The sequence below is a fragment of the Scyliorhinus canicula genome, chromosome 16 (assembly GCF_902713615.1).
Source record: "Scyliorhinus canicula chromosome 16, sScyCan1.1, whole genome shotgun sequence".
In the NCBI taxonomy this organism is placed as follows: domain Eukaryota; kingdom Metazoa; phylum Chordata; class Chondrichthyes; order Carcharhiniformes; family Scyliorhinidae; genus Scyliorhinus; species Scyliorhinus canicula.
In genome coordinates, this window is record NC_052161.1 from 80393845 (window position 1) to 80416066 (window position 22222).

Here is a 22222-nt window from a genome sequence, read left to right on the forward strand (position 1 = left end):
TGTTTTTGAGGATGAGAGTGTGATACAGGCGGGTAGGCTGGAGGAGGTAGATGTTCTGAGGAAAGATGTATTAGCAATTTTGAAAAACCTTAGGGTCAACAAGTCCCCTGGGCCAGATGGGATATATCCTAGGATTCTTTGGGAGGCAAGGGATGAGATTGCAGAGCCTTTGGTTTTGATCTTTGGGTCCTCACTGCCCACGGGGATAGTGCCAGATTTTGGCAATCGCCTTTGTATGTTTGGGTTTGGTTAACTTTCAATCCATTTGATAATTTTACTTCCTATCTTTCACTTTCCTACTTTGCAGACAAATTGTTTATGCCACACGGTATTGGAAGCCATGATGACAACAAATGATTGGCTCAATTGTGTGTAGTTCCATAGGTCATTTCTTTTTTAAGATTAATATTATACTTGTTATTTTCCAATTCTTGGGAAATACTCTGGTTTTTAATGATCCTCCGATAATAACATTGGAGATATGACCAGTTTTGGTAGCTGCTTTTGTAAGTAGCCTAATAAATCTTGGACTGGTGTCTTGTTTTCCGTTATATTCCTCAGTCTATTTATAACCAACTCTCCCCTTTTGGGGGAAGTGTTTGGATGGTGGTAATGCCATTGAACTAGTAATTCAGCTTATGCTCTGGGGGAGGGTTGGATTCAAATCCCACCATGGCAGCTTGTTGAATTTAAATTCAATCAGTAAATATGGAATATAAAATTAGTCTCTTATTAATGTACATCATGTCAATTATCATGACATCATGTGCGGGATTCTCCATCCTGGAACGCCCAAATTTCGTTCTTCAATGGAACGGAAAATCGGGTGTCAGGACAAAATCAGGATTGGTGCTGGGCGCTGACCCGATCGTGATGCTCCGATCCCCTGCTGGCGGCGGGAATGAGGTCCACAACCGCATGCCAGCGGGGAGATGCAAATTAATGCAAATGAGTTTTAATGACCCATTTAGCGTGCCCGGCACCCTATGCTCCGGTCCTCTGTGATTCTCCGATCCCCATGGCTGGGCATCATGTGGGCGCGGATCACTTGTGGTCTCTACCAGAGTGGACCACAAGGATCAAGGGCAGTGAGAACAATTACAGCTTTAACACTTCCTTTAAGTGTCCATTCCGCAAAGGAGAACAGCTGTGACCTGTGCCTGGTTCCCACAGATCCATTAGCTGCAAGCCATTCATATCTTTTTCGTAATGGTCTGTGATTGACAGCTTCTACAAGCCATCTTCAGCTTTGATTCATTCATCTCCCTTCTCAGTTCAGTGGCCTAGGTGCTGAAACCCCAATGTTTGCAAACATTGAGCACATCAAAGAGAGGTACGTGTATTCCAAGTACGAAATGCTTTCCAATCAGTCGTGTGATAGCACTGCACTTATCTATGGGGTGGGCCTCCCTATTCTAGGGGTTCTTGTGGAGTGTCTCTGGGTGGTTGTGGGGCTGCTGTGCAGTGTGGAGGGGTTTGGGGCTGCTTTGGACGGGGGGGGTGGGCGGCTGCGCAAACACGCCAACTGCCGTCCACTCAAAATCGCGGCCTGATAGTGGAATTCCTGCGGGAAACCCTCATTCCACACCCTGCATAAATTGGCATGGCAAGGAATACGGAATTGTTTATCGGATTGTGCTCCCAGGGGGTTCAGAAACCGATTGCATTTCACTTCCGGCGGGAGAGCATAATCTCCCAAACGGGGAATCCTGCCCCATGGTTTAGTTCATTAGTGTTCTTTCGGGAAAGAAATCGGCTGTCCTTACCTGGTCTGGCCTACATGTGACTCTAGAGCCGCAACAGGGTGGTTGACCCTTCACTGCCCTTTGAAATGGCCAAGCAAATCATTAGGTCAAGGGAATTAGGGATGGTCAAGGGAATTAGGGATGAGCAAGAAATGCTGGGCTTGTCACGGATACTTGCACCCCTTAAAATTATTTTTTTTTAAATCTGAAGTTCTGTTTTTCCTTCTCGGTTCGACAATAGCATGAGCCCATTTTCAGACGAGGGCTGGAGAAACCTCTACGAATGCAGAAGAAAATTACGTGTATTTCATATACAATGGCAGCACGGTAGCATAGTGGCTATCACAATTGCTTCACAACTCCAGGGTCCCAGGTTCGATTCCCGGCTTGGGTCACTGTCTGTGTGTAGTCTGCACATTCTCCCTGTGTGCACGTGGGTTTCCTCCGGGTGCTCCAGTTTCCTCCCACAGTCCAAAGATGTGCAGGTTAGGTAGATTGGCCATGCTAAATTGCCCATAGTGTCCAAAATTGCCCTGAGTGTTAGGTCAGGTTACTGGGTTATGGGGATAGGGTGGAGGTGTGGGCTTGGGTAGGGTGCTCTTTCAACGAGCAGGTGCAGACTCGATGGGCCGAATGGCTGCCTTCTGCACTGTAAATTCTATGACTGGAGAGTGGTGAATGTTCCTTTGTTCAAGAAAGGGAATAGGAATGACCCTGGTAATTATAGGCCAGTTAGTCTTACTTGGGTGGTCGGTAAGTTAATGGAAAAGGTCCTGAAGGATAGGATTTATGACCATTTGGAAAGATGCAGCTTAATCCGGGATAGTCAACATGGATTCGTGAAGGGTCTGCCTCACAAATTTGATTGAATTCTTTGAGGAGGTAACTAAGTGTGTAGATGAAGGTAGAGTAGTTGATGTATACATGGATTTCATAAGGTTCCTCATGGTCAGTTCATGAAGAAAGTAAGGAGGTGTGGGACAGAGGGAAATTTGGCCAATTGGATAAGTAACTGGCTATCACATAGAAGACAAGAGGGTGGTGGTGGATGGAAAATTTTCAGACTGGAGACTAGTTACCAGCGGTATATCACAGGGATCAGTGCTGAGTCCTCTGCTATTTGTGATTTTTATCAATGACTTGAAGGAGGGGGCTGAAGGGTGGGTCAGTAAATTTGCTGATGACACCAAGATTGATGGAGTAGTGGATGAGGTAGAGGGCTGTTTTAGGCTGCAAAGAGACATTGATAGGATGCAAAGCTGGCCCGAAAAATGGCAGATGGAGTTTAACCCTGATAAGTGCAAGGTGATTCATTTTGGTAGGAAAAGTTTGAATGCGGATTACAGGGTCAACAGCAGTGTTCTGAGGAACGTGGAGGAACAGAGAGATCTTGGGGTTCATGTCCACAGATCTCTGAAGGTTGCCACTCAAGTGGATAGAGCCGTGAAGAAGGCTTATAGTGTGTTAGCGTTTATTAACAGAGAGCTTGAGTTAAAGAGCCGCGGGATTAAGCTGCAACTGTACATGACCTTGGTGAGACCACATTTGGAGTATTGTGTGTAGTTCTGGTCATCTCATTATAGGAAGGATGTGGAAGCATTGGAGAGGGTGCAAAGGAGATTTACCAGGATGCTGCCTGAGTTGGAGGATAGGTCTTATGAGGAAAGGTTGAGGGAGCTGGGGCTTTTCTCTTTGGAGCGGAGGAGGATGAGAGGCGACTTAATAGAAGTTTATAAGATGATGAGGGGAATAGATAGAATGGACGTTCAGAGACTATTTCTTCGGTGGATGTAGCTGTTACAAGGGGGCATAACTATAACTTTGGAGGGGGCGGAACATCGCGAAAGCGGCGCCGCCCCAAATTTGGTCGGACAATTGAATTCTCCGGCCGATTGCCGAACGCAATTTTGCTGTTGGCGACCGCAGAATGATCAATTGGACAAGTTATTCAAGTACATTTGGAAATAAGAATCAACAAAGTTAATTGAGGAGGGAAGTATTCACAAAATATTGGGTTTAAAACATGTACCATGTCAGTCCATGTTCTGTGCTGTTCTATGTTCTATGTAATGTCAATAGTTGTACTGACAATAGTTGTAGTGCAAAAGCTGTACTGTCAATAGCAAAATGTCAATCACTGTAATATCAGTAGCTGCAATGTCAATAGCTGTAACATCAATAGTTGTAATGTCAATAGCTTTCCTGTCAATAGCCTGTAATATCAATAGCTGTGAGGTCAATACTTGTACTGTCAATAGCTGCACTGTCAATAGCTGCACTGTCAATAGCTGCACTGTCAATAGCTGCACTGTCAATAGCTGCACTGTCAATAGCTGCACTGTCAATAGCTGCACTGTCAATAGCTGCACTGTCAATAGCTGCACTGTCAATAGCTGCACTGTCAATAGCTGCACTGTCAATAGTTGTACTGTCAATAGTTGTACTGTCAATAGTTGTACTGTCAATAATTGTTCTGTCAATAGCTGAACTGTCTATAGCCATTGTGTCAGTAGCTGAGTGGTCATTAAAATCCCAGGGCTGGATTCTCCGATGCTGGGGATATGGCCCCACGCTGGCGTGGGAACGGAAAAAATGGGTCAAAACGACCTTCGGTTCCCCGTTTTGCTGGGGGCTAGCATGCTGGCAGTGTAGAACATCCAGCTCTAGCAGCCAATATGCCCTAGAGAATTGCCAGGTACATGGCCGCGCATGCTGCATGGCAGAGGCCGCTCGTGGACCCATCCCGCGAAACAGACTGGCTCGTGCACCCCTCACAGTGCCCCAGCCCCTAATACAGTCCCCCCTGCCCTCCCCTGACTGGCGGCACTGGACTGAGTCCGCAGCCGCCACGCAGAGTTCCCGATGGGTGAGACCATGAGTGACCCACAGCGTCGGGAACTCGGCCGGTCAGGGGCGGAGCATCGGGTTCTGACCTGAGGCAATGTCCTGAGGCAGTCGATACATGGCGTGGCGTACTAGAGTACATTGCTTTGGAGGGGGCAGAACATCGCGAAAGCAGCACCGCCCCCAATTTGGTCGGACAATTGGATTCTCCAGCTGATCGCCAAACGCAATTTTGCTGTTGGCGACCGGAGAATCCAGCCCCCAGTGTCTCGGGTGACAGATGAAGAATGATCAATTGGACAATGTATTCAAGTAAATTCGGAAATAAGAATCAACAAAGTTAATTGAGGAGGGAAGTATTCACAAAATATTGGGTTTTAAACATATACTGTCACAACAAATAAATATATTCAAATCTATTTCAAAGAATGTTCTATTTATAACATAGAACAGTACAGCACAGAACAGGCCCTTCGGCCTTTGATGTTGTGCTGAGCCTTGTCCGAAACCAAGATCAAGCTTTGACAAAGAGTCATCGGACTCGAAACGTTAGCTCTTTTCTCTCCCTACAGATGCTGCCAGACTTGCTGAGATTTTCCAGCATTTTCCCTTTCGTTTCAGATTCCAGCATCCGCAGTAATTTGCTTTTATCAAGTTATCCCACTCCCGGTCATTCTGGTGTGCTCCATGTGTCTATCCAATAACCGCTTGAAAGTTCCTAAAGTGTCCAACTCCACTATCACAGCAGGCAGTCCATTCCACACCCTAACCACTCTCTGAGTAAAGAACCTACCTCGGACATCCCTCCTATATCTCCCACCCTGAACCTTATAGTTATGCCCCCTTCTAACAGCTACATCCACCCGAGGAAAAAGTCTCTGAACGTCCACTCTATCTATCCCCCTCATCATATATTAGGTCGCCTCTCATCCTCCTCCACTCCAAAAAGAAAAGCCCTATCCTCCATACCAGGCAGCATCCTGGTAAATCTCCTTTGCACCCTTTCCAATGCTTCCACATCCTTCCTATAGTGAGGTGACCAGAACTGCACACAATATTCCAAATGTGGTCTCAGCAAGGTCATGTACAGTTGCAGCATAACCCCTAAAATAAAGGTTTATTTTTCCATTTGCCCAACTTCATTTTGAAACAAAACATAGATCATCGTTAACATCTGTAGTAATGTCATCCTTTTAATGACAGTAGCGTTTGCAGAAACCTCAGAATTGTCACTGATCTGAAACATACCCAGGCAGATTTCCTACTGATCCATTTGGAACCTCAATTAAAACTGCTTTGTGGAATTACACTTTTCTCTTTCATCACTCAATTCTGGCTGGAATACCATGAGTTAGGAACTAGTTTCAAGAGTATTCAAGTTTCACTTTCTGTCACTCACAAATACTATCAATAAAACAGTGAATGTTAATTTTCAAAATAAAATTTATTATTTGTGAAATGTTGTTTGGCCATTTCCCTCATGTGGCATGTTGGAAAAACCTCCAAAGGTAGGTGAAGAGTTTCAAAATTATATCATAAACACATTTTATTATTCAGATTGGAACTATTAAAAGATTAGCTGTACAGAATTGAGCAGCTAATAATAGAATAACACAACCAGTCTCTGTAATGTGTAATAAGTGAATATGGTTTTATATTTTTATTGGTGAGCATTCTTGGATGTTTTTGCTGTTGCTGCAATGATGGCTGCACCTTTCCCACTGCCGTCCTCAGAAAGCACAAACATCACGTTACACTCTGGAGCCAGGTCACTCACTGTGTCTTGCAAGATTTTAGAAAAACTGAAAAGAGAGATGTGAAATTGTGAGGAAAATGTAACATGTTGTCTGAAAAGGCAAGGTGGGAGGAGCATTTGAAATTCTTTGAATTATTTGAATAAATTCAGCATTACCAGATTTCCTGAACCAATGTAGTATAGGAGACTTCCAATTTCTGTTCTCTGCAAAACTCTGTTAAATTAATACTACCACTGTTTTTGTGCAGTACCAAGTCACATAAAAATCAATGCAAGAATGGACTATTTCTCCAATTAGCTCACTAAACAATGAAATACCTCAATGCTTTTTACTTGAATCACAAATCAGTTAACAAAATCCTATTCTCAAGTTTCAACCATTTCAAATTTGTACGAACAAAATGTTATTCGTGATCATTATGAATGAGCACACACCTTCAGGGGTTATGGGAAGAAGGCAGGAGAAGGGGGATGAGAAAAATATAAGCCATAATTGAATGGCGGAGCAGACTCGGTAGGTCGAGGGGCTAATTCTGCTCCTTTGTCTTATGGTCTTTTGGTCTCTGGCTGTCTGATCAATAAGACCATTGAGAAACCAGCCCAAGGAGACCCATGTTAATTATCGGGTAATTATCGCCTCTTCACTGTTCATATCAAACGTTGGAGCAAGTACAGCACCGGTGAGTGTAATAAACCGCACGAGAGCTAAGGTGTAGAAGCAATTAGTCTCCCTGTGAGCCTACTGAAGGCCGAGGAGCCCATGGACAACCTATAATATAAAGGTCAGCCAGGTTTCGAACCAACACCTCAAACTCGGCTGGGATCGGAAAAGTATTGAACATATTACTACTTTGTAATAAAATTAGTTTCTCTTCATCCACTCACCTCAGACTCAACTGTGGTCACTAAACTGGTGACGAGAATAAAAGTGGAGCTACAGTTGACACGGTTGACCTCAGGATGAACAACCTCCTTTCTACTACAAGACTACGGTTGGCATGTTTTTCCCCACAATGCTGTTATTCGGAAGATGGATTGGATTGGATTGGATTTGTTTATTGTCATGTGTACCGAGGTACAGTGAAAAGTATTTTTCTGTGAGCAGCTCAACAGACCATTAAGTACATGAAATGAACAAAGAACAAAGAAAAGTACAGCACAGAGAAAGGCCCTTCGGCCCTCCAAGCCTGTGCCGACCACGCTGCCCGACTAAACTACAATCTTCTACATTTCCTGGGTCCGTATCTCTCTATTCCCATCCTATTCATGTATTTGTCAAGATGCCCCTTAAATGTCACTATCGTCCCTGCTTCCACCACCTCCTCCGGCAGCGAGTTCCAGGCACCCATTACCCTCTGTGTAAAAAAACTTGCCTCGTACATAGAACAGTACAGCACAGAACAGGCCCTTCGGCCCTCAATGTTGTGCCGAGCCATGATCACCCTACTCAAACCCACGTATCCACACTATACCCATAACCCAACAACCCCCCCCCCCCTTACTTTTATTAGGACACTACGGGCAATTTAGCATGGCCAATCCACCTAACCCGCACATCTTTGGACTGTGGGAGGAAACCGGAGCACCCGGAGGAAACCCACGCACACAGGGGGAGGACGTGCAGACTCCACACAGACAGTGACCCAGCCGGGAATCGAACCTGGGACCCTGGAGCTGTGAAGCATTTATGCTAACCACCATGCTACCCTGCTACCCTAATCTACATCTACTCTATACCTTGCCTCTCGCACCTTAAACCTATGCCCCCTAGTAATTGACCCCTCTACCCTGGGGAAAAGCCTCTGACTATCCACTCTGTCCATGCCCCTCATAATTTTGTAAACCTCTATCAGGTCACACATCAACCTCCATCGTTCCAGTGGAACAAATGGAGTTTATTCAACCGCTCCTCATAGCTAATGCCCTCCATACCAGACAACATCCTGGTAAATCTCTTCTGCACCCTCACTATAGCCTCCACATCCTTCTGGTAGTGTGGCGACCAGAATTGAACACTATACTCCAAGTGTGGCCTAACTAATGTTCTATACAGCTGCAACATGACTTGCCAATTCTTATACTCAATGCCCTGGCCAATGAAGGCAATCATGCCGTATGCCTTCTTGATTACCTTCTCCACCTGTGTTGCCCCTTTTAGTGACCTGTGGTCCTGTACACCTAGATCTCTCTGACTTTCAGGTATACCGTTTTGGATACTGTTGGGGGAGATGACTCACCAGGGGAAGGCAGTAGAAGCCAGGCTCATGGCACCGTGGCTGGCCCTGCTGCACAGAAGGGTGGAAAAAGACTGGCAGGGCTACAGTCATAGGGGATTCAATTGTAAGGGGAGTAGACAGGCGTTTCTGTGGTCGAAAACTAGACTCCCGAATGGTATGTTGCCTCCCGGGTGCTCGGGTCAGGGATGTCTCCGATCGGCTGCAGGACATACTGAAGGGGGAGGGTGAACAGCCAGTTGTCGTGGTGCATATTGGCACCAACGATATAGGTAAAAAAAAGGGATGAGGTCCTACAATCAGAATTTAGGGAGTTAGGAAATGAGTTAAAGAGTAGGACCTCAAAGGTAGTAATCTCAGGATTGCTACCAGTGCCACGGGACAGTCAGAGTAGAAATTCAAGAATAGTTAGAATTAATACGTGGCTTGAGAGATGGTGCAGAAGGGAGGGGATCAGATTTTTGGGACATTGGAACTGGTTCTGGTGGCAGTGGGACCATTACAAACCGTATGGTCTACACCTGGGCAGGATTGGAACCAATGTCCTAGGGGGTGCTTTTGCTAACACTGTTGGGGAGGGTTTAAACTAATGTGGCAGGGGGATGGGAACCAGATTAGGAAGTTAGAGGTCAGTAAAGAAGCAGCACCTAAAGCCAGTAAGGTACGAGACAATAAACTCAATATGACTAAGGGGAAGAGTAGACAGGGAAGTGATGATGAACGCAAAGGGACAGGTGGTCTGAGGTGCATTTGTTTTAATGCGAGAAGTGTAGCAGGTAAGGCAGAAGAACTTAGGGCTTGGATCAGTACCTGGGAATATGATGTTATTGGTATTACTGAGACTTGGTTGAGGGAAGGGCAGGACTGGCAACTGAATATCCCAGGGTATAGATGCTTCAGGAGAGGGAGGTAGAAGGGGTGGAGGAGTTGCATTACTGGTCAGAGATGATATCACAGCTGTGATTAAGGAGGGCACGATGGAGGATTTGGTCACAGGCAATCTGGGTGGAGCTGAGAAATAGGAAGGGTGCAGTAACATTGTTGGTACTTTACTACAGGCCTCCCAAAAGCGAGCATGAAGTAGAGGTACAAATATGTAGACAGATTATAGAACAATGTAGGAGCAATAGGGTGGTTGTGATGGGAGATTTTAACTTCCCCAACATTGAATGGAATTTGTGTAGTGTTGGAGGCGTAGATGGAGCAGAGTTTGTAAGGAGCATCCAGGAGAGCTTTTTAGAGCAGTATGTAAATAGTCCAACTCAGGAAGGGGCCATACTGGACCTGGTATTGGGGAATGATCCCGGCCAGGTGGTTGATGTTTCAGTCGGTGATTACTTTGGGAATAGTGATCACAATTCTGTAAGTTATAAAATACTCATGGACAAGGACAAGAGTGGTCCGAAAGGAAGAGTACTAAATTGGGGAAAGGCAGAGTATAACAAAATTCGGCAGGAGCTAGGGAATGTGGATTGGGAGCAGCTGTTTAACGGTAAACCCACATTTGAAATGTGGGAGTCTTTTAAGGAAAGGTTCATTAGAGTGCAAGACAGACATGTTCCTGTGAAAATCAAAGATAGAAATGGCAAGATTAGGGAACCATGGATGATGGGTGAAATTGTGAGACTAGCTAAGATGAAAAAGGATGCATACATAGGATGGAGGCAACACAAAACTGATGAAGCTATGGAGGAATATTGGGAAAGTAGGACGAATCTCAAACGCGCAATAAAGAGGGCTAAAAGGGGTAGAATGGTAGAACCCTCAAGAGTATTGAAAGAACAAAGAACAAACAACAAAGAAAATTACAGCACAGGAACAGGCCCTTCGGCCCTCCCAGCCTGCGCCGATCCAGATCCTTTATCTAAATCTGTTGCCTATTTTCCAAGCTCTACTTCTCTCTGTTCCCCACCCGTTCATATATCTGTCCAGATGCCTCTTAAATGATGCTATCGTGCCCGCCTCTACCACCTCCACTGGTAAAGCATTCCAGGCACCGACCACCCTCTGCGTAAACAACTTTCCAGGCGCATCTCCCTTAAACATTCCCCCTCTCACCTTGAAATCGTGACCCCTTATAATTGACACCCCCACTCTTGGAAAAAGCTTGTTGCTATCCACCCTGTCCATACCAATCATAATATTGTAGACCTCAATCAGGTCTCCCCTCAACCTCCGTCTTTCCAATGAAAACAATCCTAATCTACTCAACCTTTCTTCGTAGCTAGCACCCTCCATACCAGGCAACATCCTGGTGAACCTCCTCTGCACCCTCTCTAAAGCATCCACATCCTTCTGGTAATGTGGCGACCAGAACTGCACGCAGTATTCCAAATGTGGCCTAACCAAAGTCCGATACAACTGTAACATGACCTGCCGACTCTTGTATTCAATACCCCGTTGTTGAAAGCAAGCATACTGTATGCCTTCTTGACCACTCTATTGACCTGCGTTGCCACCTTCAGGGTACAATGGACCTGAACTCCCAGATCTCTCTGTACATCAAATTTCCCCAGGACTCTTCCATTGACCATATAGTCTGCTCTTGAGTTGGATCTTCCAAAATGCATCGCCTCGCATTTGCCTGGATTGAACTCCATCTGCCATTCCTCTGCCCAACTCTCCAATCTATCTATATTTTGCTGTATTCTCTGACAGTCCTCCTCACTATCTGCAACTCCACCAATCTTAGTATCATCTGCAAACTTGCTCATCAGACCACTTATACCTTCGTCCAGATCATTTATGTATATCACAAACAACAGTAGTCCGAGCACGGATCCCTGTGGAACACCACTAGTCACCCTTCTCCATTTTGCGACACTCCCTTCCACCACTACTCTCTGTCTCCTGTTGCCCAGCCAGTTCTTTATCCATCTAGCTAGTACACCCTAAACCCCATACGACTTCACTTTTTCCATCAACCTGCCATGGGAAACCTTATTAAATGCTTTACTGAAGTCCATGTATATGACATCTACAGCCCTTCCCTCATCAATTAACTTTCTCACTTCCTCAAAGAATTCTATTAGGTTTGTAAGACATGACCTTCCCTGCACATAACCATGTTGCCTATCACTGATAAGTCTATTTTCTTCCAAATGTGAATAGATCCTATCCCTCAGTATCTTCTCCAACAGTTTGCCTACCACTGACGTTAAGCTCACTGGTCTATAATTCCCTGGATTATCCCTGCTACCCTTCTTAAACAAAGGGACAACATTAGCAATTCTCCAGTCCTCCGGTACCTCACCCATGCTCAAGGATGCTGCAAAGGTATCTGTTAAGGTCCCAGCTATTTCGTCCCTCGCTTCCCTCAGTAACCTGGGATAGTTCCGATCCGGTCCTGGGGACTTGTCCACCTTAATGCCTTTTAGAATACCCAAAACCTCCTCCTTCCTTACGCCGACATGACCTAGAATATTTAAACATCCATCCCTAGCCTCAACATCCATCATGTCCCTCTCCTTGGTGAATACCGATGCAAAGTACTCATTAAGAATCTCACTCATTTCCTCTGACTCCACACATAAATTCCCTCTTTTGTCTTTGAGTGGGCCAATCCTTTCTCTAGTTACCCTCTTGCTCCTTATATACGAATAAAAGGCTTTGGGATTTTCCTTAACCCTGTTAGCCAAAGATATTTCATGACCCCTTTTAGCCCTCTTTATTGCACGTTTGAGATTTGTCTACTTTCCCGATATTCCTCCAAAACTTCATCAGTTTTGAGTCGCCTCGACCCTATGTATGCTTCCTTTTTCATGTTAGCTAGTCTCATAATTCCACCCGTCATCCATGGTTCCCTAATCTTGCCAATTCTATCTCTCATTTTCACAGGAACATGTCTGTCCTGCACTCTAATCAACCTTTCCTTAAAAACTCCCACATTTGAAATGTGGATTTACCCTTAAACAGCTGCTCCCAATCAACATTCCCGAGCTCCTGCCGAATTTTGTTATCGTGAGCCTTTCCCCAATTTAGCACTCTTCCTTTAGGACCACTCTCGTCTTTGTCCATGAGTATTCTAAAACTTATGGAATTGTGATTGCTATTCCCAAAGTAATCGCTGACTGAAACGTCAACCACCTGGCCGGGATCATTCCCCAATACCCCCTTCCCGAGTTGGACTATTTACATACTGCTCTAAAAAACTCTCCTGGATGCTCCTTACAAATTCTGCTCCAGCTACGCCTCCAACACTACATGAGTCCTATTCAATGTTGGGGAAGTTAAAATCTCCCATCACAACCACCCTATTGCTCCTACATGGTTCTATAATCTGTCTACATATTTGTACCTCTACTTCAAGCTTGCTTTTGCTTTTGGGAGGCCTATAGTAAAGTCCCAACAATGTTACTGCACCCTTCCTGTTTCTTAGCTCTATCCATATTGCCTCAGTGCTCGATTCCTCCATCGTGCCATCCTTAATCACAGCTGTGATATCATCTCTGACCAGTAATGCAACTCCTCCATCCCTTTTACCTCCCTCTCTATCCCTCCTGAAGCATCTATACCCTGGGATAATTACTTGCCAGTCTTGCCCATCCCTCAACCAAGTCTCAGTAATACCAATAACATCACTGTTCGGGCCGGAAAGTGGAGCTGAGTCCACAAAAGATCAGCCATGATCTAATTGAATGGCGGAGCAGGCTCGAGGGGCCAGATGGCCTACTCCTGCTCCTAGTTCTTATGTTCTTATATTCCCTCTTACTAATCCAAGCCCTAAATTCATCTGCCTTACCTGCTACACTTCTCGCATTAAAACAAATGCACCTCAGACCACCTGTCCCTTTGCGTTCATCATTTCTTCCCTGTCGACTCTTCCCCTTAGTCACATTGAGTTTACTATCCAGTACCTTACTGGCTTTAGTTGCTGCTTCTTTACTGACCTCTAACTTCCTAATCTGGTTCCCATCCCCCTGCCACATTAGTTTAAAACCTCCCCAACAGTGTTAGCAAAAGCAGCCCCTAGGACATTGGTTCCAGTCCTGCCCAGGTGTAGACCATCCGATTTGTAATGGTCCCACCACCCCCAGAACCGGTTCCAATGTCCCAAAAATCTGAACACCTCCCTTCTGCACCATCTCTCAAGCCACGTATCCAGGGCTGGTTTAGCTCACTCAGCTAAATCGCTGGCTTTTAAAGCAGACCAAGCAGGCCAGCAGCACGGTTCGATTCCCGTACCAGCCTCCCCGGACAGGCGCTGGAATGTGGTGACTAGGGACTTTTCACAGTAACTTCATTGAAGCCTACAATAAGCAATTTTCATTTCATTCTGACTATTCTTAAATTTCTACTCTGACTGTTTCGTGGCACTGGTAGCAATCCTGAGATTACTACCTTTGAGGTCCTACTTTTTAACTTATCTCCTAACTCCCTAAATTCTGATTGTAGGACCTCATCCCATTTTTTACCTATATCGTTGGTGCGTATATGCACCACGACAACTGGCTGTTCACCCTCCCCCTTCAGTATGTCCTGCAGCCGATCTGAGACATCCCTGACCCGTGCACCCGGGAGGCAACATACCATTCGGGAGTCTCGTTTTCGACCACAGAAACGCCTGTCTACTCCCCTTATGATTGGATCCCCTATGACTATAGCCTTGCCAGTCTTTTTCCAGCCCTTCTGTGCAGCAGAGCCAGCCACGGTGCCATGAGCCTGGCTACTACTGCATTCCCCTAGTGAGTCATCTCCCCCAACAGTATCCAAAACGGTATACCTGTTTTGGAGGGGGATGACCGCAGGGGACACCTGCACTGCCTTCCTGCTCTTTCTCTGCCTTTTAGTCACCCATTCCCTGTCTCCCTCACCAATCCTAATCTGCGGTGTGACCAATTCACTGAACGTGCCATCCACGAGCTCCTCAGCATCGCGGATGACTTCAGGAAGCTCTCTCACGACTCTCTGAAGTTCCTTGCGGTCCTGGGCCGAGCAGTTGCCATACCAGGCTGTGATGCAGCCCGATAGGATGCTTTCTATGGTGCATCTGTAAAAGTTGGTAAGGGTTAATGTGGACATGCCGAATTTCCTTAGTTTCCTGAGGAAGTATAGGCGCTGTTGTGCTTTCTTGGTGATAGCGTCGACGTGAGTGGACCAGGACAGATTTTTGGTGCTGTGCACCCCTAGGAATTTGAAACTGCTAACCATCTCCACCTCGGCCCCGTTGATGCTGACAGGGTTGTGCACGGTACTTTGCTTCCTGAAGTCAATGACCAGCTCTTTAGTTTTGCCGGCATTGAGGGAGAGATTATTGTCGTTACACCACTCCACTAGGCTCTCTATCTCTGTCCTGTATTCTGAGTCGTCATTATTCGAGATCCAGCCCACTATGGTCGTATCGTCAGCAAACTTGTAGCTGGAGTTGGAACCAAGTTTTGCCACACAGTCGTGTGTGTACAGGGAGTAGAGTAGGGGGCTAAGTACGCAGCCTTGCGGGGCACCAGTACTGAGGACTATTGTGGAGGAGGTGTTGGTGTTCATTCTTACTGATTGTGGTCTGTTGGTCAGAAAATCGAGGATCCAGTTGCAGAGTGGAGAGCCAAGTCCTAGGTTTTGCAGCTTTGACATGAGCTTGGCTGGGATTATGGTGTTGAAGGCGGAGCTGTCGTCAATAAATAGGAGTCTGATGTAGGAATCCTTGTTTTCGAGATGCTCTAGGGATGAGTGTAGGCCAGGGAAATGATTAGTGTTCGGTGGGGTTACTGGGTTATGGGTGGAGATGTGGGCCTGGTAGGGTGCAGACTCGATGCGCCAAATGGCCTCCTTCTGTACTGTAAATTCTATGAATCTATGAATTACAACTGATGTTAGGGCGACCGGGCGGTAGTCATTGAGGCATTTAGCACATTGACCCTAGGACCACTCTTATCCTTGTCCACCAGCACTTTAAAACTTACTCAATTGTGGTCACTGTTCCCGAAATGCTCCCCGACTGAAACTTCTACCACCTGGTCGGGCTCATTCCCAATACCAGGTCCCTTCCTGAGTTGGACTATCTACATATTGTTTTAAGAAGCGTTCCTGGATGCTCCTTACAAACTCTGCCCCATCCAAGCACTAAGTGAGACCCAGTCAATATTGGGAAAGTTGAAGTCTCCCATCATAACAACCCTGTTGCTTTTACTCCTTTCCAAAATCTGTCTACCTATCTGCTCCTCTATCTCCCGCTGGCTGTTGGGAGGCCTGTAGTAAACCCCCAACATTGTGACTGCACCCTTCTTATTCCTGATCTCGACTCATGTAGCCTCACTGCCCTCTGAGGTGTCCTCCCCTGGTACAGCTGTGATATTCTCCATAACCAGTAGCGCAAGTCCGCCACCCTTTTTACATCCCCCTCTATCCTGCCTGAAACATCTAAATCCTGGAACGTTTAGCTGCCAATCCTGTCCTTCCTTCAACCAGGTCTCTGTAATGGCAACAACATCATAGTTCCAAGTACTAATCCAAGCTCTAGGTTCATCTGCCTTACCGTAATACTTCTTGCATTAAAACATATGGCAGGTGCCGTAATGTGGCAACTAGGGGCTTTTCACAGTAACTTCGTTGAAGTCTACTCGTGACAATAAGCGATTTTCATTTCATGCATTTCAGGCCACCGGTCCTGCTGTTTTCAGCAACATCTCCCTGTCTGCTCTTCCTCAGAGCCATACTGGCCCTATTCCCTGGTTCTCCCTCAATGCTTTCACCTTCTGACCTATTGCTCCGGTGCCCACCCCCCTGCCATACTAGTTTAAACCCTCCCGTGTGACACTAGCAAATCTCGCAGCCAGGCTATTTATGCCTCTCCAGTTTAGATGCAACCCGTCCTTCTTATACAGGTCACATCTGCCCCGGAAGAGCTCCCAGTAGTCCAGATAATGGAAACCCTCCCTCCTATACCAGCTGTTTAGCCACAGGTTTAGCTGCTCTATCTTCCTATTTCTAGCCTCACTGGCACGTGGCAAAGGGAGTAATCCCAAGATTACAACCCTACAGGTCCTGTCTTTTAACCTTCTGCCTAGCTCCCTGAATTCCTGCTGTAGGACCTCATGCCCCTTCCTGCCTATGTCGTTAGTCCCAATATGTGCAACAACCTCTGCCTGTTTGCCCTCCCCTTTCAGGACGCCCGCTACCTGTTCTGAGACCCTGGTACCAGGGAGGCAACATACCATCCTGGAGTCTCTTTCACATCCACAGAAGTATCTATCTGTGACCCTGACTATAGAGTCTCCTATGACTATTGCCCTTCTGCGCTTTGACCCTCCCTGCTGAACATCACAGCCAGCCGTGGCAACACTGCTCTGGCTGCTGCTGTTTTCCCCTGATAGGTTATTCCCCCGCAACAGTATCCAAAGGGGGATACCTGTTCGAGAGGGGGACAACCACAGAGGATTCCTGCCCCTTCTGGTGGTCAGCCACCTGTCTGCCTGCACCTTGGGTGTGACCATATCTCTGTAACTCCTATCTATCTTTTCGCCACCTGCATGCTCCTAAGTGCATCCAATTGCTGCTCCAAACGAACCACGCTGTCTGTGAGGAGCTGCCATTGGTTACACTTGCTGCAGATGTAGTCAACCGGAACACTGGAAGCGTCACAGATCTGCCACATCTCACAGTTGGAGCACTGCACCCTGCTGAGTGACATTTAAGCACTAATTAATTAATTTAAAATAAACGCTTGAATTATTGTTTGATTAAGTTACAATTAACTATATGGCCCTGACGCTAGATGACTTTTACTGTAAAATTAAATGCTAAATTCTGATCACTGCCCTCAGGAGTATGAAGTATGAGCCATGCTAAGTTTTATGGACACGCTGCCGGTTACGGCATCCCAGATCTGGGAGTGGACGCAGACAGATCCTGTGCTGTCCAATGTCTGCAACATAGTCCTATACTGTGGCCAGCATCGGAAGCTACCCGTGAATTTTGGGCATTTTCAACCAGAATATCTGATTTCCGTGTTGAAGACGGCATACTGCTATGGGGGATGCGCGTCACCATCTCAAACAAGGGTCAGGAATCTTGTGGCAGCTGCATAACGGACATTCACAGGTGTCGAAACTGAAGATGCTCGCCTGCAGCTGTGTCTGGTGGCCAGGCCTGATTGCAGTAATTGAAATGGTGGGCCAAAGATGCAGGGATTGTCAGCAGCAGCAGGAGATTCTTCCCGCCGCACAGCTTCACCCTTGGGAGTGGCCGGGGTGGCCTTGGGTGCGGCTACATGCTGACTTTAGCGATCATAGAATCTCTACAGTGCAGAAGGAGTTCACGCGGCCCATCGAGTCTGCATCTTGGAAGATGTTGCACCTTGGAAAGAACACCTTACTTAAACCCACACCTCAACCTTACCCCTGTAACCCAGCAGCCCCACCTAACCTTTCTGGACATTAAGGAGCAATTAAGCATGGCTAATCCACCTAACCTGCACATTTTTTAACTGTGGGACAAAATCGGAGCACTGGAGGAAACCCACGGGAACACGGGGAGAAAGTGCAAAATCCATACGGACAGTGACCCAAGGCCAGAATTGAACTTGGGACCCTGGAGCTGTGAGGCAGCAGTGCTAACCACTGTGCCGCCTTGCTACCTCGAGGGTGACCATTGGAAAATTAAGGGTCTCATACAGCACGCATGGTGCCCCAGAGATGTTGGTCATGGACAATGGGACACCCTTTACCAGTGAAGAATTCGGGGCAAATGGGATACAGCCTACCCGTACGGCCCTGTATCACCTGGCTTTGAAGAGACGAGCAGAAAGGGTGGGGATTGAAAAAGCATACTTTTAGATTGATAGACACTTGGCTGGCCAGATTCCTGTTCTGCTTTCAAACAAGGTCACATACCGCAACCAGGTGGCACCGGCAGCATATGCATACATATATATCTTCGGACTTTGTGGGGGAGGGATATTATAACTTGCACGAGTATGGGGTAGAAGCAATTAGTCTCCCTGTGAGCTTCATTTAGTACGAGCTCCCTCGCTGATGGGCCGGGATCCCATGAACACTCTAATAGCTTTTGATATAAAAGTCGGCCACATTTGGAACTGACAACTCAGACCTGGCTGGGATCTTAAACATATTGTACACAGTATTGCTTTGTAATAAAACTAGTTTCTCTTTCTCCACTCGCCTCGGACTTGACTGTGATCACGAAAGTAAGATATCAAATAAAGCTCCCCACTGTCCCCATCAAACATTCCCAGGACAGATACAGCACGGAGTTAGATACAGAGTAAAGCTCCCTCTACACTGTCCCCATCAAACACTCCCAGGACAGGTATAGCACGGAGTTAGATACAGAGTAAAGCTCCCTCTACACTGTCCCCATCAAACACTCCCAGGACAGGTACAGCACGGTGTTAAATACAGAGTAAAGCTACCTCGACACTGTCCCCATCAAACATTCCCAGGAGAGATACAGCACGGAGTTAGATACAGAGTAAAGGTCCCTCAACATTCCCAGTGTAGGTACAGCATGGGGTTAGTTACAGAGTAAAGCTCCCTCTACATTGTCCCCATCAAACACTCCCAGGACAGGTACAGCACAGGGTTAGATACAGAGTAAAGCTCCCTCTACATTGTCCCCATCAAACACTCCCAGGACAGGTACAACACAGGGTTAGATACAGAGTAAAGCTCCCTTTGATCCTCAGAGAAAATGCTGGCAAATCTCAGCAGGTCTGGCAGCATCTGCAGGGAGAGAAAAGAGCTAATGTTTTGAGTCCAGATGACCCTTTGTCAAAGCTCTTTGATTTCAGATTCCAGTATCCGCAGTAATTTGCTTTTATCCCCCTGATCCTTCCCCAGGAGTGTTAGATGGGGACAGTTGACATGGAGCATTACATGGCAGCACGGTGGCACAGCGGTTAGCAGTGCTGCCGACGCCCCCGACGCCCCAGGTTCGAATCCCGGCCTGGGTCACTGTACGTGTGGAGCTTGCACATTCTCTCGGCGTCTGCGTGGGTTTCACCCTCACAACCCAAAGATGTGCAGGTTAGGTGGATTGGCAACGCTAAATTGCCCCTTAATTGGAAAAGATAATTGGGTACTCTAAATTAAAACAAAGAAAGGGAGTTTTACCCTGTACCTAACAGCCCCTCCCCTGGTCTCAGCCTCTATCTGTTGCTTAGAAGCACCCGACTGCCCCAGGCTCTTAACGAGCATCAGTACACGGAGACCTATGTTCAGATTTAAAGCCAAGGAGCGGAATTCTCCATGAGTTGATACCAAAAACAAGAAACCCGATTGGGTGTAGAATAGATTCCGATGTCAAAATCACAGCAGGCACCGCTTTGACGCCAAATCGCGATTCTCCATCACCTCGAAAACTGCGTCATTGCAACACTGTTCAGGTGGCTCTGGCACATGGCTGTCTGTGAGGTGGCAACCCTCTCCTGGGCCTCGGCCAACACCTGCACAGAATGCCCCAGATCCCCTTGGCCAAAACCATCACCTCCAATGCCTCCACCTTGGACACTACCCGTGCGGTGTTGGCCTGGGTGGCACCACCTCCTGCTCCTGCATGCAGTTGGACTCCTCCACCTGTACCTGTAGGTGCTGGATGCTCACTGCCAACCCCTCATGTCGTCCCTGGCTCTGCGACTACATCTCCACTCTTGTTGGGACCGTATGTTCCAGAAGCAGATCGGATCGTGTTTTCAGGATCCTTAAGGAGCAGCCCCAAGTCATGGTCCACATAGGTACCAACGACATAGGTAGGAAAAGGGATAGGGATGTATGGCAGGAATTCAGGGAGCTAGGGTGGAAAATTAGAGCTAGAACAAACAGAGTTATTATCTCTGGGTTGTTACCCGTGTCACGTGCTAGCGAGCTGAGGAATAGGGAGAAAGAGCAGTTGAACACGTGGCTACAGGGATGGTGCAGGAAGGAGGGTTTCAGATTCCTGGATAATTGGGGCTCATCTGGGGTAGGTGGGACCTCTACAAACAGGATGGTCTACACCTGGACCACAGGGGTACTAATATCCTGAGGGGAAAATTTGATAATGCTCTTCGGGAGGGTTTAAACTAGTTCAGCAGGGGATTGGGAACCTGAATTGTACCTCCAGTATACAGGAGGTTGAGAATAGTGAGGTAATGAGTAAGGTTTCAAAGTTGCAGGAGTGTACCGGCAGGCGGAAAGGTGGTTTAAAGTGTGTCTACTTCAAAGCCAGGAGCATCCGGAATAAGATGGGTAAACTTGCAGCATGGGTTGGTACCTGGGACTTCGATGTTGTGGAAATTTCGGAGACATGGATAGAGCAGGGACAGGAATGGTTGTTGCAGGTGCCGGGGTTTAGATATTTCAGTAAGCTCAGGGAAGGTGGTAAAAGAGGTGGCATTGTTAGTCAAGGACAGTATTACGGTGGCAGAAAGGACGTTTGATGAGGACTCGTCTACTGAGGTAGTATGGGCGGAGGTTAGAAACAAGAAAGGAGAGGTCACCCTGTTAGGGGTTTTCTATAGGCGTCCGAAAAGTTCCAGAGATGTAGAGGAAAGGATTGCAAAGATGATTCTGGATAGGAGCGAAAGTAACAGGGTAGTTGTTGTGGGGGACTTTAACTTTCCAAATATTGACTGGAAACGCTATAGTTCGAGTACTTTAGATGGGTCCGTTTTTGTCCAATGTGTGCAGGAGGGTTTCCTGACACAGTATGTAGATAGGCCAACGAGAGGCGAGGCCACATTGGATTTGGTACTGGGTAATGAACCAGGACAGGTGTTAGATTTGGAGGTAGGTGAGCACTTTGGTGATAGTGACCACAATTCGATTACGTTTACTTTAGCAATGGAAAGGGATAGCTATACACCGCAGGGCAAGAGTTATATCTAGGGGAAAGGCAATTATGATGCGGTGAGGCAAGACGTAGGATGCATCGGATGGGGAGGGAAACTGCAGGGGATGGGCACAATGGAAATGTGGAACTTGTTTAAGGAACAGCTACTGCGTGTCCTTGATAAGTATGTACCTGTCAGGCAGGGCAGAAGTGGTCGAGCGAGGGAACCGTGGTTTACTAAAGTAGTTGAAACACTTGTCAAGAGAAAGAAGGGGGCTTATGTAAAGATGAGACGTGAAGGTTCAGTTAGGGTGCTCGAGAGTTACAAGTTAGCTAGGAAGTATCTAAAGTGGGAGCTAAGAAGAGCCAGGGGGAGACATGAGAAGTCTTTGGCAGGTAGGATCAAGGATAACCCTAAAGCTTTCTGTAGGTATGTCAGGAATAAAAGAATGACTAGGGTAAGAGTAGGGCCAGTCAAGGACAGTAGTGGGAAGTTGTGCGTGGAGTCCGAGGAGATAGAAGAGGTGCTAAATGAATATTTTGCGTCAGTATTCACACAGGAAAAAGACAATGTTGTTGAGGAGACTATTGAGATACAGGCTACTGGACTAGAAGGGCTTGAGGTTCATAAGGAGGGGCAGCAGGGTAGCATGGTGGTTAGCATAAATGCTTCACAGCTCCAGGGTCCCAGGTTCGATTCCCGGCTGGGTCACTGTCTGTGTGGAGTCTGCACGTCCTCCCCCTGTGTGCGTGGGTTTCCTCCGGGTGCTCCGGTTTCCTCCCACAGTCCAAAGATGTGCGGGTTAGGTGGATTGGCCATGCTAAATTGCCCGTAGTGTCCTAATAAATGTAAGGTTAAGGGGGGGGTTGTTGGGTTACGG

The 22222-nt window shown here is 46.8% G+C and overlaps 1 protein-coding gene across 1 annotated transcript in view; it reads right to left on the bottom strand.

Moving 5' to 3' along the window:
- Positions 1-6049: 6049 nt before the first annotated feature.
- The window catches only part of LOC119979320 (hexokinase HKDC1-like), a 148053-nt gene continuing 131880 nt past the window's right edge, over positions 6050-22222 (bottom strand). The window contains exon 10 of the mRNA XM_038821408.1: positions 6050-6391. Coding sequence (XP_038677336.1) covers positions 6250-6391 — 142 coding nt within the window. The 3' untranslated portion in view covers positions 6050-6249. The remainder of the gene's footprint in view (positions 6392-22222) is intronic.